This window comes from Gracilinanus agilis, chromosome 1 (genome assembly GCF_016433145.1).
Source record: "Gracilinanus agilis isolate LMUSP501 chromosome 1, AgileGrace, whole genome shotgun sequence".
Lineage (NCBI taxonomy): Eukaryota > Metazoa > Chordata > Mammalia > Didelphimorphia > Didelphidae > Gracilinanus > Gracilinanus agilis.
In genome coordinates, this window is record NC_058130.1 from 250,370,277 (window position 1) to 250,395,401 (window position 25,125).

At 35.4% G+C, this 25,125-nt stretch overlaps 1 protein-coding gene across 1 annotated transcript in view; it reads right to left on the reverse strand.

The window, feature by feature from the left end:
- TDRD7 (tudor domain containing 7) overlaps positions 1-25,125 on the reverse strand; it is a 110,637-nt gene that overhangs the window by 69,987 nt on the left and 15,525 nt on the right. The window contains exons 2-4 of the mRNA XM_044660864.1: positions 12,797-13,009; positions 9,596-9,737; positions 7,674-7,866 (exon numbers count right to left, since the gene is read on the reverse strand). Of these exons, the coding sequence (XP_044516799.1) occupies positions 7,674-7,866; positions 9,596-9,737; positions 12,797-13,003 (542 nt within the window). The 5' untranslated portion in view covers positions 13,004-13,009. The remainder of the gene's footprint in view (positions 1-7,673; positions 7,867-9,595; positions 9,738-12,796; positions 13,010-25,125) is intronic.

The window sequence follows — 25,125 nt, forward strand, 5'->3', positions numbered from 1 at the left end:
GATCAGGTGGGATTTATACCAGGAATGCAAGGTTGGTTCAACATTAGGAAAACCATCCACATAATTGACCATATCAACAGTCTAACAAACAAAAATCACATGATTATCTCAATAGATGCTGAAAAAGCCTTTGACAAAATACAGCATCCATTCCTATTGAAAACACTGAAAAGTATAGGAATAGAAGGACCTTTCCTAAAAATAATAAACAGTATATACCTAAAACCATCAACAAACATCATATGCAATGGGGATAAATTAGAAGCCTTCCCAATAAGATCAGGAGTGAAACAAGGATGCCCATTATCACCTCTATTATTCAACATAGTACTAGAAACACTAGCAGTGGCAATTAGAGAAGAAAAAGAAATAATAAGAGAGTAGTAAAGCATAACAGCAAGCATAATGTAGCCTCTAAGTGAGAGGAAGGTAGAAAAATGAAACCATCTATCTATCATTTTGTCTATCATTAAAGAAGTATAGTACCTAAGAAGCAGGAGCATAATTTGTACCAGCCTACTATATTCTGTACAAGCCATTATGTCATATGGCTTCCCAAATTCCTATATAAAAAGCAAAGGAGAGAAGCATTGATGTTGTGCTAACACCAAAGGAAAACAGATGTTTAGAATACTTTATGACTCTACTTTTAAAGATTCAGTTAAACTCTTAAAGCTTGATCCCAAAATTCAGGTAATCTGCCATCTGAAAATATAGGCTAGTGAGATCATGCATCCCTACCAACACCCAGACTTGAAAGGTTAACTCCGTCTGTCTTTTGGCCAAAGTAAACATTATCAGGAGATTCTTTAAGATTAGGAATGAAGATAAGAGGACATATAGGCTGCAGTTACTCAAAATCTAGACTAAGAGAGTAAACAAACTAGAAGACAGTTACAGGATCTTACACCAGATAGATAAATATGGGAAGAGTTCCTTGCAATGTGAAAGACCAAGAATCTACTTTAGAGAAATTGATAAATTTAATAAAACAACTTAGTTAACCCTACATCAATCAAACTACTTATATTTAACTCTATGAAGCTTTTTTATCTCTAGTAATGGCTTCAAGTATGTTCTTAGATCTTGCTATCTCTATCTTTTCTGGATCTAGGAAGATTAAACTGGAAATCACAGGTCTGAATAGCTGCTCCTGCCATTTTCAATTAAAAAGATAATTTCCAAATATTTCTCTTCAGTTCTGTCCTCCCTCTTTAACTTCTTACTAGTTATTTCTGCTTGAATGTTTGACTTTTAACTCAAAACTCAACATATTTAAAACTAACATCTCTTCATTCCAAACTAGTATCTGCCTTTCTTTAAAAAAAAAAAAATACAAAAATACAAAAAAATTATTACTCACCAAGCTCAAAATCTTGGAATCCTTTTCTTTTACCTTTATATCCAATCAACTTCCAATTCATGTCACTTTTTTCATGAAGTATCTCTCATATATATTGTAGCTGTTGCCCTAGTCTAGGACTTCATGATCCCAGAATTGGATTACTGAATTAAGTTTCCTACCTGGTTTCTCTGTTTCTAGTCTTTCTAAACATTATATATTACTGCCAAGTTAAATCTTCCTAAAATATAACCAGTTGCAAAACTCCCTGGTTATGCCTTTTCTCTCCGAGTACACCTTCAGTATATTTCCTTGTTGCCTACTAAATCAAGTCCAGACTCTTTTAATTTGGCATTTGATGTCGACTACAGTCTGGTTCCAGTTGCTCTTTCCAACTTTTTTAACCACCACCTATTGGACTAAAATGAATGCTTCATTCCAAACATACTGGTCTACTACTATTCACTGTCTTAAAAAGACTATGTGAGCTTTGTATCTTTGGTAATACTCTAAATCCTGCCTGGAATGCCCTCTCTTCCTTATTTATATAGATCTAAAAATTCATCCAACCTTCAGGTCCCCCAGCTCAAGACTCACCTCCTTCTCCAACTCCTATAATTTACTATCATCTCCTTAGACTAAAGGTATTGTTCTTTATCTTTTGGCTTTTTCCCAGTTCTGGTACTATTTCCTTCACAAAGCCATCACCCTATAGCCTAGTCCTCTTCCCACCTGGCTGATTCCAACAGACTTCTTGCCATGACTTTTCCATTCAACCCCTACACAAGAATGAAATGTATAAAGTTCAGTTCTGACTCATTCCCCCCGCTCAAAGAGACAGTATATCTTTGGCTACAGTGTTTCTCTATTTATTGCTTCTGGCATAAAATATGAGCCTTCTTTTTGCTATTAAAGCTCTTTACAATCAAACTCCAGCCTACCTTACCAGAATTATTACATATTTCTTCCCATTGTATCTTATGTTTCCAGCCAAACCAGCCTATTTGCTATCTCTCACATATAATATTTCATTCTCTGCCTCACCCAGATCCAGGACACAGAATTCCTGTCATAGAATTCTTTGCTTACAGCCAAGCTCAGCTGAATCATCACCTTCTATACAAGCACCTTGCCTAACTTGCCACTTAAATTACCTTGTATTTACTTGAAATACATTTTATATTTACTTATGTGTGTTTAGATTGTCTGCTCTGATAAAATAAGTACCTTAAAAGCAAGGGTTGCTTCATTTCTGACTTTTGTATTCCCAGCTCTTTGCTCTTAGATTGTATGGCAAATTACTTTTAAGTTATTTTGTAGTTTTTTAGCTGACCTTAATTTTAAAAATAGATAAATGAAACATCCCACAATTTTCTCAAACATAAATCAACACCTAAATAATTTAAAAAAAAAACTCATGTCTCTCTCAATTAAGTTTTCCTTTGTGATACCACCAGTAGAATTTTCTTGATAGAAAAAGTCTTGCATTCTATCCTGGATCTCAGTTTGAGGGTAAGTCATACAGATGTTGTGAACTATAGTTTTACTGAAGTTTCTAATAGCTTTGATTCTAAGTGTCTCCTTTTATATCTTCCAATATTATCTGCAGAAAGCAGTGTTGCCCAATGGAAAGACTGGATTTGGAGTCAGAAAACCTGAGTTGAAACCTAGCATCCTGGGAAAGTCACTTAATTTCTCTAAGTTTCAGTTTCATCATGTAGAAAATGAAGGAATTGGCTTACCTAATTGCTAAGGTTCCTTGGAGCTCTAAATTTGGGATTCCCCCAATTCTCCACTTATCAATTTCACCTAATACCCTGAGTCCTAAAGACAAGTTCATAAGGGGACTCTAAGCCATATATATATAAAAATTTTTGTGGCATTAAAAATCACTAGAATGATACCATATGGAGTGTTTCAACCTAGTGGTAATAGGAATGAATCATACGGGATGATCTGTTTGGCCCCTAACTTGTGGAAATTAAAAAAACAAAAACCAAAAAACCAAAGAGTACATTATCTCTTTGTAAGAAAAAAGGTTGTAGGTTACCAGGGGAATGATAGGTAAGGTCTAATACTTTTAGGGGCAGACTATACCTGCTTGCTTACATGCTTTGTGTCATATTGTAAAACTACCAAGAAAAATCTTAGGGCCACTCTCCTAGTGTTTATAACTCTGCAAGGGAAAGAGACGGATTTTATTTCCCTACTTTTTAGTTGTTTCTATCATATCTGACTCCTCATGCCCTCATTTGGGGGTTTTTGGGGCAAAGATACTAGAGTGGTTTATCATTTCCTTCTCTAGTTCATTTTATAGATGAGCAAACAGGGTAGCCAGGGTCATATAGCTAGTAAGTGTCTAAGGCCAAATTTGACCCTCCAAACAACTCCTGAGATAAGTGGACTCTCATTTTACTATCCAGAAGAGGAGTCTCTTCCTGACTTCAGACCTACTAGTCTATCCACTTTACTACCTTTTGTCTCTCATACCTACTCTAAAATTGCATGTGGTCTGCCCCCTAAGGTTTCTTTCCATCTGGAAATCTACAGTATCTTAAAAGAGCAAGTTAGGATAACAAATAGAGCAGACAGAGCAAGGGGAAAGAAAATAAGATGGCCAACACCCCATCATGCAAGAAAATCCAGATTTCTTAAATGACATTATTAGTAGGGGAAATAGCAGGGTATTTGTACCACAAAGTTGCCTATACTTCACTAAGAGTAAATGCACAGAATAATGTAATTGGCATAGGGAGTTTAAGGCTAGAAAGGGAAACCAGATGCCATTTTTTACAACTTGTATCTTAACAAGAATTCCCTCTATAACATATCCTACAAACTTTCAATCCATCTTTTATTAGAAAACTTCCATTAAGTGGGAACCTACTACCTTCCAAAAGAGTCCATTCTACTCACCTTTTTGCTATTTCCACCTATTGCCCCTAATTCTACCTCAAATGAAACAGAATAGGTCAAAATCCATAGCCCTTAAATTTCCTATTGACAACTGTCATGTCCCTGCCTCAAGCCTTCTTTGTCTTTAAGATAAAAATTTCCAGTACCTGAATTGATCCCTTTGACACAAACTTCATATCCTTCATTTTGGGTGCTCTTGGGTAAATAATGATAACATTTATGTAGTACTTGAACGTTTATAAAATGCTTTATGAATATTATTCTCATTTGACCCTCAAAACAGCCTTCCAGCATTTCAGTGGGTTCTGAACCCATTTGTTTAAAGAAAAAAGTTATGTTGCAACTGATTAATGAGGGAAGATGAAAGTTTACTAGTCCAATGTCAACAAAAATCTTTGCATAATTGGTGGAACTTATGGATTCTTTGCATTAAATGTTTGAAAAATAAGTGTCATGCCAGTGGAAATGCACATCGGCTATGGGGGGGGGGGGTGAAGGAGAAAGTAAAAACATGAATCATGTAACCATGGAAAATTTTTCTAAAAAAATAAAATTTAAAAAAAAGGGAAACATAAAAAAAATAAGTGTTACAACTTAGATGACACACTTTCTATATGGACCTATGAACTTGAGACATATCTTTCAGTTATAACAACCATTAAAAAAACAAATATCAAGGGGGCAGCTGGGTGGCTCAGTGGTTTGAGGGTCAGGCCCAAAGATGGGAGGTCCTGGGTTCAAATCTGGCCACAGCCACTTCCTAGTTGTGTGACCCTGGGGCAAGTCACTTAACCCCCATTTCCTAGCCCTTACCACTCTTTTGCCTTAGAGCCAATATTCAGTATTGATTCTAAGACAGAAGGTAAGGGTTTTAAAAATATATATATGTATATATATATATATATCAAAACAAACTGAATTTTGAATCACATCTTCAAATTGCCATATCACAGTGATAAACCAAGAATTTGTTTTGTTTTCAATTAATCACATTATTCTCACTTATATTATTATACTTATATTATTTATATTCTTAATGAGAATAATAAATATTTGTACCATTAATAAAATATTTTCAAAGCATTTCATATTTATCTCATCCTTACAAAATTTCTATTTATGGGTAAACTTTATAAAATACTTATCAGTACAGTGGTACTAATTATAAACAAAATAAATATACATGTACATACAGATATTATAGAGCATGGTCAACACTTTTACTGAGAGTAAAATAGGAGTGACAATAGCACCCACCTCAAAGTGTTGTTCTGAGGAACAAATGAAGTAATGTGAGTATGTATGTAGAAACTTAAAGGATTCTACAAATGTGAATCATGATTATTTGGACCCAGGAGGTCAGACAGGTATACATACTTTACTATTTTTAGAAGAGACAAATAAGAATATGCCAATACAATTAATAAAAACTGGATATTTATCATGTGTCTACTCTGTGTCAGGCTCTGGGAATACAAAGAATGAAACAATTCCATCATCCACACTAGGAGATTACTTTCTAATTCAGTAGACAAGACAGGTATGAACATATACAGTATAAACTTAAAGTGAATAAATATACATTCAAGGGGCAGCTAGGTGGCTCAGTGGATAGAATCAGGCTGGAAGGTGGGAGATCCTGGGTTCAAATTTGGCCCCAGGCACTTCTAGCTTTGTAACCCTGGGCAAGTTACTTAACCCTTACTGCGTAGCCCTTACTGCTATTCTGCCTTAGGACCATATAGTTTTGATACAATATATAGTGTTGATTCTAAGACAGAAAGTAAGAGTTTAAAAAATAAATGTTCATCTACACATATATAGTAGTTAAACACAAGATAAGAATTTCCTGGGGAAGGCACTAACAGTTGGGGGAGGTAATCAGGAAAGGCTTTAAGCATTAGAAGGTATTGGATTCTCTGAAGCAAATGTTACGGAGACAATGCATTCCAGCAACATGGGACAACCAACACCAAGTTGTAGAGATGGAGAGGGAGCACTGTGTGTGAGGAACACAGAGAGAGAGCCAGTAAGGGTGGATCACAGAGTAGAAGAGGTTAAATAATTTTTTGACGAGGCTGGGGCTAGATTTAAGGCTTCAAAGACTAAATGGAAGAGTTTCTATTGGATCCCAGAGGCAACAGGAAACCAATGGAATTGACTGAAAAGAGCTTTGACATATTAGATATATGCCTAAGGAAAAAATACTTTGGCAACAATGTGGAGGATGGAATGAAATAGGGAGAGGTTTTGGGCAAGGAGACCAACCAGGAAGAAAGAAGCATACATTTCTCCTTTAAAGTTTATGGAATCAAGGCAGCTAGGAATCTCAGCAGATAGAGTGCCAGACCTATAGTTGGGCAAATTTGGGTTCAAATCTAGCCTCAAACACTGGCTGTGTGAAACCTTGGGCAAGTCACTTAATCCCATTTGCCTAGCCCTTGACCTTCTGCCTCTGAGTTATTACTGAGACAGAGTTAAAAAACATTTTTTTTTAATTTTTATGGAATCAAAACCATACAATCTAATCTTTTTAGCTGCTGGCTCTTATCTTACAATTACAGAGTGTATGTGCAGACAGAGATTGGTACATAACCAAACAGGATGATTCAAAGAAATTTCCAGCTGGAAGTAGATTTCATTTGCTCTAACCAGCTTATTTTACAAAAGAGGGTACTCCAGCCCAAAGAGGTCAAATTATTTTTCTAAAATACTTTGACTGGTTAGTGGCACAGAACCCAAGTCTCCTAACTCCTACTCTCTGGCCTTTCTTCTCTAAGATCTTATTAATGGATCACAAGTACAAGAAAATATAAATTTAAATGTAGATATAGTGATACTACAGAAAATTAGTACCTCAACTGTCTCCCTTAGAAATTAAAAAAAGTAATTATAGGAAAGTTTTCATAAAAGTTGCACAATACATTAGGGTACTATTTTGAAACAACCTGATCATTTCAACTAAAAGATGTATGTACTAATTGGGAAGATGAAAATCATGAAAAAGGTATAATTTCTATTATTTACAGAGGGAGTACTAAGCACTAGTTACACTTGTTAAGCAGTTTATTCCTGAAAATATTTAAATTGCAGGTGTGGTAGAGTTCAAAGTCCTAACTGATAGGCTAAAACTTTGCATATTTACTTTGTTTATTCAGTATTATTCCAATCCTAAATACATCAAATACTTTAAAAAATATTAGGAATACATATTAAGGGTCATATGACTACAGAATTGTATAGCAGAGAAACTGAGGTGTACTGGTAAGGCTTTACTCATTTAAGATTACAGATTGGATTGTAAGTGAATTCATATTGAAATAATTTGATGAATATTTACTTTTAAAAATGTAAAATTAGGCTTATTTGACTAAACATTTGATTTTTGGGTTTCAAACAAACTATTTATACTAACCTATTTATCATTGTCACATGTCTCTGCATTGGCACTTCTCTGGACACCCCACTTCCAAGGGTAGGAGGCAAGGTATATGGTGAAGTTTCATTACCAGATTTGATAACTTTCTCTCTTAAGAGTGTAGGTTTTTTGCTGTCTCTTTCAGACTCTGAAGAAAATCCTGGTTGTCTGAGCGTTGCTTTTGGTTTTCCTATAAAAGACATACCATATGGGATCATACAAACTTGCTAAAACTCAGTATTCATTACATCACTCTTTTGCTTTCAAACATGTTGGCTATTCAGGGTCTCCTACTCCTCAGCCTAACTAACATTCTAGAGGCCATAACTTGTCTGCTACACTAACTAGGCCAATCATTTTCTATACTTACTCCATTTCTTATCTCACAGCCCAATCAGTTCTATCAATGTTTTTCAAAAATATTATCTTCATTATTGCCCCTATACTATTACTATTCCCTGGTCTTCCAACTACTTCTATGACTGCTCCAGCTTTGGTATCTGACTGCCTTCACTACTCTAGTCTTTTCCAAAGAAAGTTCTCTACTAAGGATCAGTACTATATCAGTGCACATGAAACAAAGAAAAGTGAAATCTTACCTCAGGGAACTAATATTCTATTTGAAGAAAGAATATGTGCAGATATAAGAATATATAAAATACAGGGATAAGAAGTAGAGCTGTGACTTCACTGACACAGGGGACTTCTGAATGAGGAAAATCCTCTACCAGTAGAGAACTGGCACCTTTTCTACAACTTCTAGTCTTGGAACACTAGGAGTTAAGTGGCCTGTCCAGGGCCACAAGGCCAATACGTGTTAGAAGCATACTACCTCTCATATAAATACATATACAAAAGAAATTCCAGGTAATATCTGAGAAGAGGTCCTACAAGTCTGTTGGAGAGTAGGAATCAGGAAAAGTCTCTTCTAGAAGAGTTCTTTGTTACTCTTTTGGGCATTTCAAAAAAATTTGAACTTTTTCAGCACTTTAAATGACTTTGAGGGTGGGGGAGTGCAACTAGGTGACTCAGTGGATAGAAAGCCAGGCCCAGAGATGGAAGGTCCTGGGTTCAAATCTGCCCTCAGACAATTCCTAACAGTGGGACCCTGGGCAAGTTACTTACCTTCTGCTTACCCCTTACTGGTCTTCTGTATTGAAACTAAAATTTAGTATCAATTCTAAGACAGAAGATATGGATTAAAAAGCTTAAAAACCCCAGAGATTATCTGAACCCATAGCTTCATGATGGAAATTATAAACAGCAAATCAGGGGGGAGAAAGTGCTACTATCCAAGGTCATTCACAAAGACAACAGCAGCATGAGCATAAGAATCCAAATTTTCTGGCTGCATCTCACCACACTGCTCTTCCTGTTGGGTATACTCTTCCCCATTAAGTCTGTAAGTTCCTTAAGAATGTGTTGTATATGTTTTTTTTGTATCCTCTTCACTGATGAGCATAAAAGAAGTACTTAACAATTTTCATGTTACTCCAGATTTTATTAAAAAAATACAAGTTATACTTCAAAAAAGTTTGTAATTTGCTAAATAAAATATTAAATAAGAAATCTGGAATCGATCTCATGTACTCAAGCTGATGTTTACTCCAAAAATTCTATAATAATAAAGACACATGTCTTCAAAAGTAAGTTTAAGACACCCTACCTGAAACTATTTCCAATTTCTTTTTGTTTTATCAGAAACTAATTTTCAAAAAATCAACCCATCAAGTTTACTTTATAGCAATTTCAAACTCAAATATTAACTTCAGGATTTTTTCTTTGAAAGGTTACAAAACAAAAAATGTTAATAGTAATTAGAATTTGAAAATATTCATCTTGATCTTGAATTATATTCTCTGTATGATTAAACAACTATAGACAAAGTCTGAAATTTCCAGCATATAAGATGAATTTACCTTCTAGGAAAAATGGCATTGTTTTCTTCACTCTCATTTGACAATTAACCTGCCTTCCTGTTTTTCTTTTTGAACTCCTCTGGCGTGCTACCAGTTGAGCAATCCGTGCTGTCTCTGTACAAGCCACAGCATAGCAAGTTATCTGCTCATAGGAAGCAAGGAAAAAAGTTTGAGATTTAAAATTTCTCAGGAATGAGTAGATCTTAGTAAACACATACACATCCAAATTACAAATTATTCCTTTATTTACTCTCAATGATAATACTCCAGCAAAAATACATTTTTCAGCTTATTTAATAATTTTTTCAAAAGAAGCTTTATTTATCAGCTTCAAAATCAAATCACAATGTTGCTCTTCATATGCATTAATGATAGTGCTGAATGAGTAGTGTCAGAGACTGTGGGTACATTAAATCATTTTTTCAATAGCAGTCATGGCTTTTTACTGATTTCTCACTTTTTATCTGGTCCCCCTTGTAACATAGTTCTGTAAGACAGCACACAATGGGACAATTTATAGCCATGAAATACAATGAAGCCAACTGGGTGATATAATAATAACAATAATAATAATAATAATAATAATAATGATGATGATGATGATGATGATGATACGAGATCAATAACAATTAACTATTTATATAAAACGTTAAAGATTGCAAAGCTCTTTATATACATTATCTTATTTGATCCTCATAACAACCCCAATAAGGTAGCTGCTGTGATTATTTCAATTTTACAAATTTGGAAACTGAGCCTGAGAGGTTAGAATGCAGAATGAAAACAGACCAATTTCATCACCAGCTGGCCCTTAACTTTTAGGTTCCAAGTCTTTCAGGTATACTCACTAGCTGCCAAGATCCATATAATTGTTCATATTACTTTCTATGCTTTGTCAACTAATCTACTCTGATTTTCTGACTTTTTACAGTAATAACATTAACTTAAGGTTCCACAGAACCATGATAAAATCAAGTAAACTAGGCTCACAGTATGTGCATCACACTTTAAATTTATTTTAAAAATCAGATGAAAAGTAATTTTAAAATTCTGATATCCACAAGTGATAACTTATCAATATCTCCATATGACTATTGTTTATTACTTACTGACTATATATATGCCCTAATATTAAATCAAGAACAAAGGGCAACCCCCAATTAATAAATGGACAAGGGACATGAATAGGCAATTTTCAGATTCAGAAATCAAAACTATCAATAAGCACATGAGAAAGTGCTCTAAATCTCTAATAATTAAGAGAAATGCAAATCAAAACAACAAATCTGAGGTATCACCTCACACCTAGCAGATTGGCTAAAATGACAGCAGGGGAGAGTAATGAATGGTAGGTAAGGATGTGGCAAAATTGAGACATTAATGCATTGCTGGTGGAGTTGTGAAATGATCCAACCATTCTGGATGGCAATTTGGAACTATGCTCAAAGGGTTTTAAAAGACTATCTGCCTTTTGATCCAGCCAAAGCACTGCTTGGATTATACCCCAAAGAGATAATAAGGAAAAAGCTTGTACAAAAATATTTATAACCAAACTCTTTGTGGTGGCAAAAAATTGGAAAATGTGAGAATGTCCTTCAATTGGGGAATGGCTGAACAAATTGTGGTATCTGTTGGTGACGGAATACTACTGTGCTCAAAGGAATAAAGAACTGGAGGAATTCCATGTGAACTGGAATGACCTTCAGGAATTGATACAGAGTGAAAGGAGTAGAACCAGGAGAACATTGTACACAGAGACTGATACAGTACAATAGAACATAACAGATTTCTCTACTAGCAGCAATACAAGGATCCAGAGCAAGGTTGAGGGACTTATGAGAAAGAAAACTAGCCACATTCAGAGGAAGAACTGTGGGAGGAGAAATACAGAAGAAAAACAACTGCTTGGGCTGATGGGGATATTATTGGAGATGTAGACCCTAAACGATAACTCTAGTCCAACTATCAATAATATGGAATCTTGATCAGTGATACATGTAAAAGCCAGTGGAATTGCACGTCGGCTAAGGGGAGTCAGGGGGATTTGGTGGAGAGAGAAAGAACATGAAATATGTAACTATGGGAAATATTCAAAATAAAAACTTAAAATAATAACAACAAAAAAGAAGAAAGGGAAAGAGGTTTCAAATTGTGCTTTAATGACTAATGATTACACATGTACCTTACCATTTGGTTATTAGCTCTATCACTGGAAGTGCAACTCATTTGTTAAAAAGTATCAGTGATTTAAGTTCTAATTGAAAAAGATGCATGAAAAAGACTGTAGTAAAGGATAATTTAAAAAGCTAATGGGATCTCTCAGGCTGCATTAACAGATATGTTGGGCACAGAAAGTGGCAGTCCTATAGTATGTGTCTTGCTCAACAGAACATATTTGAAGAGGAAGAAGTTAACTGGCATCTGGCAAACTCAAACCAGTCAACTAGTGAAGAGATACATACAAAGAATCTGTTGGAACACTTACTTTTTTTAAGCTTGGACAAGAGAAGACTTAACAGTACTATTATAGCTATCTTCAAATATCTGAAAGGTTGTATAAGAGGATTAGACTTGTTCTGTTTGGCCATTCAGGGAAGAATTGGAATTAAAGGATACAAGTTACAACAAAGAATATTAGCCTCAATGTAGGAAAAATATAGATCCAACACCTTTAACAACTACAGCTATCCAAAAATGAAATGGATACCTCATTTATTGTATGTAAAATGGACTTATAGTCACTGTATGACCACTTGTATTGGGGATATTTTTTAGGGAATTTGTGCTTTGAATATGTTGACTACAGTATTATTTTCCCAGCTAAACCTATATTGTAGACCAGAGTAAAATACATAAAAATTCTCAATCATGGATTATTTCACCTTCAGTCAGTTCACTTTCAGCCTTCAGGGTAAGAATACACATGAGCTCATGATGTAGGACCAGGAACCAAAGAAAAAGGAGAGTGATAAGAGTGGAAGGAGCAGAGAAGAAAAAGGACAACATTCACTTTTGGAAATTCATAGCTTTCTAAGATGTAACCACCCTGGAAGTAAAATTATATGGCCTGGTAAATCTTTGGACTTGACCTCTGAGATTCCTTTCAATACTTTGAATCTATGGCTGTGAACTTTTGAGAAGTAAAGTTTTCATTTAATTTATATGGCATATATATGTATATATGTGCAATTACCTTCTTACCTCTCCAGATCTACTGATCTCTATTCTAACAACTGCTGGCACACTTCTCAGGTATGCCTCTAATGTAGGATATCCTAGCTGTTTGAATGGAATCCAATCACCAGTCAAGGATCTGTATTCTCCTTGTAGCCGGGGTAATGCTATTCCATTCTTATGGGATTGCAGAACAGCTCGAAGCATCTTTGCAACCAAATCTGCTTCCAGCATCTTCACCTATAATTAAGTAGAAAAGAAATTTATTGGAACATGGCTCCTCAATCCATGAATTAAAAATTATAAAGGGATTGATAACTAAGTTGTATAGCCATAAATAACTTATACAGGAGATATAAACAATGACTATTCTACCATAAGGGTATACTAAGTGGTGCAGTGAATAGAGTGCCTGACTCCAGAGTCAGGGAGACTCTTCCCCACTCCCACTCCCAAGTTCAAATGTGATCTTAGACACTTACTAGCTGTGTGACCCTGGGCAAGTCACTTAACTCTGTATGCCTGTTTCTCATCTGTAAATATGAACTAGAGAAGGAAATGGCAAGCCACATCCCCCAATGGGGTCACAAAGAATCAGAGATGACTGAAATGACTGAACAACATTCTACCATTAGAACAAATACATTTTTCTTGGTTGAGGGCAAGAGGGGTCTAGTACTTCTCAGGGTGTTGGCACACTATTTTGTACCTCCTATTCTTTTACGTCAGCTGCTTTCCCAGAAAAGGGGTATACCACAAGAAAAATGACAGAAAGGAGAGAGAAGGAACAACCCTTTCTTATTCTAGAAATGGTAATTTCATTAGGTGAAAGGAAAAAGAATCTGACAATTGGGCAAGGGTCAAGACAGAGCTGTAGTTTCATTGCCCATTACCCTCTAAAGAAACATATTCTAGCCTTGCTCTGCCCTCCCCTCCTCTGGCCGTCATATTCTATGAGGATGTTTTGTTATTATGTCATTATCTTATGTTTCCCAGTTTGCCTTAATATTTCAAGGAATCGTAATGGGCAACCTAAAGTGTAAATTCCTAAAGGAATCCAAAGTCTAAGAATTAGACTCTAAGTTAAATGAAAAAGCAATCAGAATCCATAGAAAATATAATGAACCATACCTTCCCAAAGTAGAGAGGTGGGAGAAGAGGGCATTGTATTAGGGCTGAATGTTAAAGGAATTTTTCCAGATGTGGTCACTATATTGGACATTTTTGTTTTCTTTATCACAATGGAAGGATCTCCCCCTTATCCCCGACCCCCACAATCTAAATATGATCATGACGTAAATACAAAAGGCATCAAGAAAACTTTGTTAGACAACACTTCAAGAATCTACAAATTTTGCCAGCACTATTCCCTTCTGATTTCTTATACAGCACTTTACTTCATGGTTATATTTTTTATCAACACATATAACAGCCCCTCTTATTTTAAAAGTCTGTGAGATTTCATCACACTAAAATCAACCTGTTGATGAGCTTCTCTCTGAGCTTTCACTAGAATGGTACTCAGACAAAAGATAAGTCCATAACTGGGCCCATAATTGAAACCTTTCCAATGCTACTTGCATAAAAATAGGCTTCTATTGATTCTAATTTTTAAAAGGACTTATCTAAGCTTTAAATGTACAAACTGACTTTAGTTTCTGTAGAGCTAGTTTTCAAATAATACTGTATTTCATGGAATTTCTGCCATTGACACAAGATAACAGCCTTTCTATGCTTATCTAACCTATGTAACTCTTCTCCATTTCCTTCTATAAGTTCATAACATGAAATCCACAAAATTTGCCAGAAATACTCCTGCTTTCCTGACATTACAAGCATAATGTGGAGCCTGCTATCCATTGGCTATCTCTCACTTTTGTCATGTCATCAATTCATCTCTTCATTTTTGGCAAAAATATTTTATTTTACCACTTGCATGTAATAACAATTTTCTACATAGGTTTTCCAAAGTTATATGATCTAAATTGTCTCCGCCTCTCCCTTCCCTCCCCCTTCCAGGAGATGGTAAGCAATTTTATCTGGATTATATATGTATTTATCATGCAAAACATATTTCCATATGATCAATCTATCCCTTTCAAGTTTATACATTTTCTTTGAAGGTGTTTTCTTTATGCCAACTCTCCTGAATGAATCTTTGTAATGTGTTGTAGCCTGCACTACCCAGCCACCTCTCATCTGTCCCTTCCCCCTTGGGTTTATTCAACTTCAAATCTTCACAGACTACAAGCTTGATGACTTCCAACCATACATCATCCCTGGAATAATTTTGGTATATAAAACGTCATGAAAAAGCTTGAAATCATTAAAGAACTATGCAATTTCCCAAAGGCAATCTAAAGTGCCACCCTCCTCCTGTTCAATTCTTATGTCAGCCCACAAATTCATTTGTAATATCTATCAAAGATAAATATACTGTGAGATGAGCTCTACAGGGCAATCTCTCTGAACTAAATGAAAATGTAATTGAGAAATGTTTAACAAAATAAATAAAAATACAGCACAACATAAATAATTTTGATATGTGGTTTTCTAAATCAATTATGTCTCCGGAGATCTATTACTATAAAGTGGTCTAAATAACAGGCATTCTTCATCACTTCACACTATGCTATTTCTCCAAATGCAGTATGACCTAACCTTGCCAATCACTTTTTCAGGATGTAGACTTGTTTTTATCTTTGTATCCTCAGTGCCTCAGCAAGGTGTTTCACCTATAACTTTAGACACTTCAATGGATTAGATTTGCATTTTCACTAATGTATTCCTCTAGCAGTAAAGATCAAAACCTATCCATGCCTTCCTGTCCCTATATTCCTATGAAATCTTCCACAAATTGTACATCAAATAGTTTTGGGGAAGGGAGTGGGGGAATGGCAGTTTTCCCCTCTTCTCTCAACATTATATGGATACCACACGGGTGTTTCTTTATGCCTTCCCCCAACATATTTCATCATCAGTAATATATGGCACAGCCTATTTATGCTACATTATGCTATATGTCTCGCCATTGTTTCTTAAGTGATTCACAATTGTGATTCCTTAGTGGCTGTTGTACTCTGTGACCCATGGTCATATAACATTACTGGGAGAACACTGATATTAAAAAAGTTATATAGTCATCAAAACAATATGGTACTTTGAGAGTCAGTCCTAGAGACAGGAGGTCCTGGGTTCAAATCAGGCCTCAGACACTTCCCAGCTGTGTGACCCCCAATGCCCACCCTTATCACTCTTCCCACCTATGAGCCAATACACAGAAGTTAAGGGCTTAAAAAAAATAAAATAAAATAAAATAAACCAATATGGTATTGGCAAAGAGACAGAAGGGAGGATCAGTTGAATAGACTAGGGGCAAGTTAGCTCAGCAAGAGTTTTCGATAAACCCAAAGAACCAAGCTTTTGGGACAAAAACCCACTATTTGACAAAAACTGCTGGGAAAATTAGAAAACAAAATGGGAGAGATTGGGCTTAGATCGACATCTCACACCCTATACCAAGATAAACTCAGAATGGGTGAATGACTTGAATATAAAGAAGGAAACTATAGGTAAATTGCTTGAACACAGAATAGTATACTTGTCAGATCTATGGGAAGGGAAAGATTTTAAAACCAAGCAAGAGTTAGAAAAAAACCACAAAATGTAAAATAAATAATTTTGACTACATTAAACTAAAAAGTTTTTGTACAGATAAAACCAATACTACCAAAATTAAAAGGGAAACAACAAATTGGGAAAAAATCTTTATAACAAAAAACTCAGATAAAGGTCTAATTATTCAAATATACAAGAAGCTAAATCAATTGTACAAAAAATCAAGCCATCTCCCAATTGATAAATGGGCAAGGGACATGAATAGGCAGTTTTCAGATAAAGAAATCAAAACTATCAATAAGCACATGAGAAAGTGTTCTAAATCTCTAATAATTAGAGAAATGCAAATCAAAACAAATCTGAGGTAACACCTCACACCTAGCAGATTGGCTAAAATGACAGCAGGGGAGAGTAATGAATGTTGATAGGGATGTGGCAAAATTGGGACATTAATGCATTGCTGGTGGAGTTGTGAATTGATCCAACCATTCTGGATGGCAATTTGGAACTATGCTCAAAGGGTTTTAAAAGACTATCTGCCTTTTGATCCAGCCAAAGCACTGCTTGGATTATACCCCAAAGAGACAATAAGGAAAAAGCCTGTACAAAAATATTTATAGCCACGCTCTTTGTGGTGGCAAAAAATTGGAAAATGTGAGAATGTCCTTCAATTGGGGAATGGCTGAACAAATTGTGGTATCTGTTGGTGACGGAATACTACTGTGCTCAAAGGAATAAAGAACTGGAGGAACTCCATGTGAACTGGAATGACCTCCAGGAATTGATGAAGAGTGAAAGGAGCAGAACCAGGAGAACATTGTACACAGAAACAGATACACTGTGGTAAAATTGAATGTAATGGACTTTTCTACTAGTAGCAATGCAAGGATCCAAAGCAAGGTTGAGGGACTTATGAGAAAGAAAACTAGCCACATTCAGAGGAAGAACTGTGGGAGGAGAAACACAGAAGAAAAACAACTGTTTGAACACATGGACTGATGGGGATATTATTGGGGATTGTAGACACTAAACGATAACTCTAGTCCAACTATCAATAATATGGAATTAGGTACATGTAAAATCCAGTGGAATTGTGTGTTGGCTAAGGGGAGTCAGAGGGGTTTGGGGGAGAAGGAAAGAACATGAAATATGTAACTAGGGGAAAATATTCAAAATAAAAATTTTAAAAATAAAACAAAAAAATAGTAGATAGTTAAAAAAAGTTATAGATGTTTTGTTTTAGGGAAAAGGGTGGTACCAGTCATTGAAAGTGCTCCACAATTTCCCAAATAAAATCTATTCCCTTTCCTTTCTTTATTCATTTTTAGGTCCAGTTCATTGTCCAGTTGTTCTCTTACCCTCTTCAAATCATTTCTACTAATCTCTTTAGCTCTAGTCCAGGGGTACTACAATCTAATTGGTGAAAGGTCTCCATAACTAGAGATTTCTCTTTGGCCATCTTCAAGCTATGCCTAATATGGCTAACATCAATTCTGCCTTCATGAAAAGGATGAGTCAATCAATTACCCTGTAATTACACTCAACATCGTACTTTTTTTTCAGTCCAACACCCTCCCTCTGATGATCACTTTCTTGCATGTGTTTTTCTTAATTAGAATGCTCCCCAAGGAAAAGTAATATCTTTATGTATTTGTATCCCTTGTATTTAGTACATTGTATGGCACAAAATGCTCCTAGATTTTTTTTTTCTTCTTCCTTTCTAAATTCCAGTAGCAGTGGATACATATTAACTCTTTGCTCCATACCACCTGCATATTGTAGTCTGGATAAGATATTCTCCCACTTAAATTTTCCTTTTGTGCACAGAATGACTTTCTTTAAGTGGTTATGGATCTCACTTAGGAGACTTTGGTATGTTCCAAGGCCTGATGCAATCTGCATCATGTCATCCACAAAAAGCTGTTGGAGAACCTCAGCACTTAGAGAGAATCTATCTTCCATTTGAAGTCTAGGTAGTAATAAGCACGTTTAGTAGGTAGATACCTCCTTTTTATGCCTCATTTGATATTAATAATGAGAGGGTCAAAGTTCTTTATTAAATCTATCAAGAAAACTTATAAGATTTTTGACATACATTTGGGAAATCTTTTTTGGAGAAGGGCCATTAAAGTAGCATTTTGCTTTATTAAAATTTTTTTAAACAAACAATAATTATGGTGGGAAGTTGTATTCTGTACATCTTTTAGTCAAATGTGTAATTATAGTTATTTACTGAAGAATATTAGAAATTTTTTAAAGTTCTCAACTTTTCATCAAGGATATTCCTTGATATATGTATACATTATCATCATAAAGACTTTGTGGAAATGAAAAAAAGGCACATGGTTGACCATTATAATTTTCTCCATTGCTCTCTTTTTTGTGGCAATAATATCCATCTCTATCCCCCAAACCAATTATTTAGTATCTGTCTTTTAAAATATCTTGAAGAAATGATCTCCTTCCAAAGTGTGTTTGACCTTTCTCTGTGAATAATTGATCTACTTCAGCTGTTCTTACCATCTTTTTTTATTAATGCTATTTTCTTAGTCAGTCTATGGGGGACTATCACATTAAGACCAAATAGTTTGTTGTAGCTATATTAACATGTTTTTCCCTGACTCATTTGCTTGCTGACCTTCTAGTTACATCCTTGGATGTTCTTGGAATGATATAATAAAATTTTCTTGACTGACCAATGATAATTAGTTTGGCCACAGCAACCCAAGAAACAAAATGGCCTTGCATGTAATAGATGCTTAGTAAAATGCCTGTTAAAAGGGAACTAAATTTATCTTTCTTAGCCTTTGAACTACTTTCTCCTGCCCCCCAACTAGGAACTTGGTATTGTCTGTGACTATGGTAGACAATCATACACAACATTTCCAAGACAAAACTCATTATATCCCTCCACTAAACCCAGACCTTTATTCAAGCTTTTCTCTCTAATTCTTCTAGTCTATTAGGTTTGCAATCTCAGCATTATTTTTGAATAACCCCTATATCCAATTAGTTGCTCAATCTTGCCATTTCTAGCTTCATAATCTCTTGTACCTATCCTTTTCTCCCTGCTCTCATAGTACCATCATCTTATTTATTACCTATTTATTATTATTATTACTTCTCACCTAGACCATTGTAATAATGGCTCCCCAAACTGTCCTTGTCTTAAGTTTCTCCCCAATCCAATCCAATCCATCTTTCACATAAATATTAAAGTAAATGCAGATATGACCATGTTACTCCCATAATCAAGGGCTTGAGGGGTTTCCTGTTGCCTCTTGAATAAAACATCAATTTCTCTATTTTTAGTGGCCTTCACACTGGTCCCAACTTATCTTTCTAGCTTATTTATAGATTATTCCTCCATGCTTCCTGAACCTTATAGTTTGGTCAGACTGTCTGAAATACATACTACTGTTCCCCATAAACAGCAACATTCCATCTCTGTTGCCTGTCTTTCAATTGAACTACCCATAACTGAAACACATTCTGTCCCCTAATTCCTTCACCTCAAAGAAGCTTTCACTTCCTTCAAGCCTCGGTTCAAATACTACCTTCTACATGAGGACTTTCCTGATCCATGTGTGCACAGAGCCTGTTCCTTCCTTCTCTAATTGCCTTGTATTTAACTGCTTCCCTTTTATATATTCTGCATTGACTCTGTATATATGTAGCAGTGGAAGAGCATGGCACAGCTAGCTTTGAGGCCAGGAAGATCTGGGTCCAAGTTTTTAAGCTTCTCAGTGCTCTAACCAGCTAGTGGGCCCAAGTTGTGGAGAAAGTACCAGTCTGCATGGTAGGGAGAGTTTCCTCCCCTGTGTGAATGAAATTACAGATCTGGTCATCCCTATATTATATACATGTACCTGCTTGTCTTTCCTGACGAGAGAAGGTCCTTGAATGCAGAGATTCTTTGGGGCATTTTTATACCCAACACCTAGCACAATGCCTGGGACACAGTAGGCATTTATAAAGGCTTGTTGATTGACTGATCCTCTGTCTGTAATATCTTCCTACTATTTTTTTCTGTTGAAATGTCTTGAGTTTACCCCTTTTGCCATTCTCACTGCCATTAGCCTATCTTTTATGAGATCACAAATTTAGGTAGAAAGGACCTTATAGAAGTTAACTAATTCAAATTTCTCATTTTACACAAGTGAGGAAAATGATGCCCAGAAGGTTAAGTGGCTTTATGAAAGTCATGCTTGTTAATAACAGAAATGGAATTCAAACCCAAGCTCTAGGACTCCAAATTTAGCAATATATAGCAGTCTATTATCAACTTCTACCTAAACTATCAGAATAAACTCCCGATTTAGCCTCCTTCATTCTAGTTACATAAAACAACTCATTTGTATATGGATTTAGTGTTTACAAATAATTTCTCCATTCTACTCCATCCTTCGAAATGTCCTAACTTTCCCCAAATCCTGCTTTTATCAAGACCCTCTGATCAAAATTCTTCAGGTATTCTCCCCATTGTCTCAGGATAAGTCACAGAATCTTAAACAGGAGGGTCAGAGATAATTAGCTATGTTTATAGATCTATATGGCTGGAAAGAACAGTAGAACTCACTTAGCTCTCAATTTAAGAGATGAGGAAAACAGGCCCAGAAAGGCCAAGTGACTTGCCTGAGATAACACTGGTAAAAAGTGGCAGTCACATCTGAATGTCTTGTGATTCCACATTCAGAACTCTCTTCTTTGTCTTAAGTGGTCTCTAACCCCATCATTTAACATAAGGGAATCTGAGGTTCAGGGAGATTAAGGAAACTTTTCCAAGAACATCCAGTTAGAGGCAAAATTGGCATAAGGATAAAGGGAACTCCCAGACCAGGGCTTTTTCTCACACTACCAGATTACTGTCATAATCTGACTCCACGGTACTGACAAAAAATTCTCTTAGCACTCCCTAAATCAAACCCTGCCATCTAGTCATACTGGCCTCCTTACTTTCCCTTGAACATTTCATACTTATTCCTCTATTCCTCTGCTCATGCTGGTTGCTCCATCAAACATTCTTTTTTCCTATGACTTATTTGACATTTGCCCATCTTTTCAAACCCCTCTTTCAAGTTCTATCTCTTACATGGAATTTTCCCAACTATTTCAGTCTATGTTGTTCTCTACATTATTATTTCTAACTTAATATTTTATTTAATTAAAAGGTGCCTTGAGTAGTAATTTAGCTTTCATTAATGTATGTCTCATCAACTAAAGTATAAGTTTCCTAGAAAGCAAAAGGTATCAAAGAGATCTAAGTTACACCCTTCCTGCTCTGACTCCTCCCTCTAAGGTGTCCAGCATATGGAGCTCAGGAAAAGCTGCTTCGTATTAAATAGCAATACCTAACTGGAAGAAAAGCCTTTCACATGTCATTTTAAAGATTACAACTTCCTTGTAGGGTCAATGATCCACATCTACCCAGCCTACTAGTCTCTCAGAGTGACATTTTTCCAAAGGCTGCAGCTGTCTTCTATGACATCAACCTTAAAAAAAAAACATTCCTGGTTTCCCTTGACAACCTACTAAGAATCAGTCATCCATTATTATAAAAATCTGGGGGTTTTGAATTAGAAAGGATCTTAGAGACAGGTCACATCACCTAACCTTAAAATAATTTGAATGGGCTGGGTCATTTGAACAGAAATCAGTGTGTGGCTAAGGAGCTTATTCATTGGCTAAAAGCAAACTCTTACTTCCCAGCAAATTCATTAGCAAAACTTTAAAAAATGAAAGAAAATGGTTCTTATTAATGTAAGCCCACATTGGTATGTTCTTTCATAAAATGAAGACTCGTACTGGGAAAGGAGACAGAGAAAACAGCAGAGGCATGTTTAAGGTCTTCTATTAAATCTGATGGGGGAAAATATTGGAAGACATTCCAAGTTGGAAAAAATAACATACTTTCAATCACAGGACTGAATAAGCCATGTGTAGAAGACAAATGTTTTGGCTGCAGAATAAAAAAAAATGAAAAGATGAACTTGAATTTCACCTAAGAAATGATCACTACATTTATGAGTCACCTGGGGATATAATCAAAAGAGTATTTAAGGAAAAAACAATTCTTAATCCTTTACCTTTAAGGGGTAAAAACTAAAGGTAGGTGGGTTAGGAATCATAACAAGAAACTAGGAAAATGGGTATTTAAGTGCTTGGGTCTATATTGTGACTGAAGGAACATATAAGAAGGATGTAGATACAAGAGGCTTTATAGAGAAAATATTGGCAGAGTATGTGTGAATATTTGGATAGAGTGAACAATAGAGAAAGCTTAAAAGGTTAATATAGTATTAAGATAGCCAACCCAGGAGCTTGGGAGAATGTTCTTATTGATGTTAAAAGGGAAATCTAAATAGATCTTACCCAGCCTTTTTAATATCTTGATGAAATTAAAGCTAAGAGAAATTATATGGGTTGTTGGATAGAATACGAGATATGGTATCAGAAAGATGTAAGTTCAAATCCTGCCTCAGACATTTACTAGTTGAAGGACTCTGGGTAAGTCACTTAAATTGTATGAGTCTTAATGTCCTTATCTGTAAAATGAGGAAAATAAGAGTACCTCTCACATAGAGTTGTGATCAACTATAATATATGTAGAGCACTTTGCAAAACTTAAAGTCCTATATAAAATACTATTATTATCATCACCACAACTCTCATTGTCATTGTCATTTTTGGCCAAGGTCACACAACTAATTGGTGGAAGTATAAGATGAGAACCTACATTTTATGAGTTCTAATCATGAGCTTCTTTATATTTTCAGCTATGGCAAAGTAGGTTCGAGGAATTTCCTAAACAGGCTCTCTGTAGAGAAATTTTTCTGATGCTGCTCAAGGGGAAAGTGTGGGGAAAAGTTCTCATTTATTGACCTCAAGAACAGGATGTTTTCAGACAGACTATTTATTGCATTGTTGCTGGTCTTGTGCATTATATACTTATTCTGGAAAACAAGTTGGAATTGTGCAAATAAAGCAGCTAAAATGCTCATATCCTTTCACTTAGAAAATTCCACTGTTAGGCATATGTCCCCATCCTCCAGGAGGTAACTAAAAAAAAAAAAAAAAAAAAAAAAAAAGGCTTCATATACACCATAATATTTAGAGTATTACTTTTGGTTATAGCAAAGAACTGGAAATAAAGTCAATTGTGGTGTATGAATGTAATATTATTATGCTGTAATAACAATCATGATGAATCCAGACCAGCAACAGCATGCTTAAATGATGCATAGTAAAAAAAGAAGACTAAGGAAACCAATATATCCAATGACTGTAACAACGTAAATGAGAACACCACCACAAAACCATCTAAATGAGTTTTTAGAAATTATAAAGAATCAGCATTTCCTGAGGTGAAGGGGAGAGATATTCATGGGTATTGGACAACTTTTTTCCAATATATTGATTGCTTCTGTGGAATTAAAAATTTTTTTCTTTAAAATTTTTTTTTGTCATAAGAATTAGCTTTCTGGGAGAGAGGGATTGATGGGGAGCAGTTGATGGATATTTGGGTAATGTAAAAACAAAAGATATTAATAAAAAAGCTATTTTAAAACAAACATGGTATTTATTAACCTTTATTCCTCATTGCAGTAATGCAATATCCTCTGAAAGGAAGATTATTATAGTAACACCTCAGGAGGAATGTACAAGACCAATTTATTATTTTTATGAATCTTTTCAGATACAAATTGCATATTAAGTAGGTGAATAGAGGATATTTAAAAACTTACCATTCTAGTGAATTATATAATTTTAAATGGCTTATTTGTTATAGGTTTCAGTTCCTGGTCACTCCTGTATCCCAGGTATAAAACCCTGGGACAATTCAATCTTAAATTTTCCCAAATTTTATTTCCAAGACATTAGAACCCCCACCATACACAATGAGTTTTTTCTTTTCTCTAGATTTCTACTGAAATTAGGTCCTTTCTTAGTTCTCTGGGGCTTATTCTCCCACTAAGACTGAAGAATAAGTATCCTGACCAGTAACAGGCCTCCTGATACTACTGTAACAGGAAGAGGAGCCAGAGTCAGGACACTTTCTTCATCTTTAAAATGAAAATGTTACTTTTCCAACTTTAAAAGCATATGACCTATGATCCTGAACTCATAGACATTCCCCTTCAACTGTTATCTCCCACTTCTCAGAAACTAACAGAATTCTCAAACTTGCCTTTACTGTATCTCCCAGGATTGTTACCCACTGCAAACTTGTCTCATTCTGTTCACTTAAATCGCATCTGTTCTCATTCTGTCTCTTTTTTCTCTCTCAAAATAGAGAGCAGAAATGGTGGGATTCATCTCCTCTCTAAAAAAAGACTCATTTGAAAATCTTCAAATCTTTTTATGCTATTTCTTTCCTTTCATGAAGCTTAATTTTTCTCATTATAGAGTCCTTGCCAACTCCCATAATGGGTTTAATACCTGCCCCCTCCAACTTTAGAAAATAATGTCTGCCAGTCACTTAGCTCCCAAATTCATTGTCTTTTTAATATGAATATTAAACATGAAAACTATATTATATTCCTGATTTCTACAGTAAAGTCCTTTACTGTCTATCACAGCAACAAACAATGTGCAGTATAAATGGTAAAAGGCCAGCTCAAGGATTCAGTGAGGCTTTCTGTGTTGGTGAGCCTGACTGGAGGAGGAGACTCTTTCCCTAGATCCTGCATCAGGATTGTGGTGTTGAGTGGAGTGATTCCTTCCTTGGTTCTTCAGTG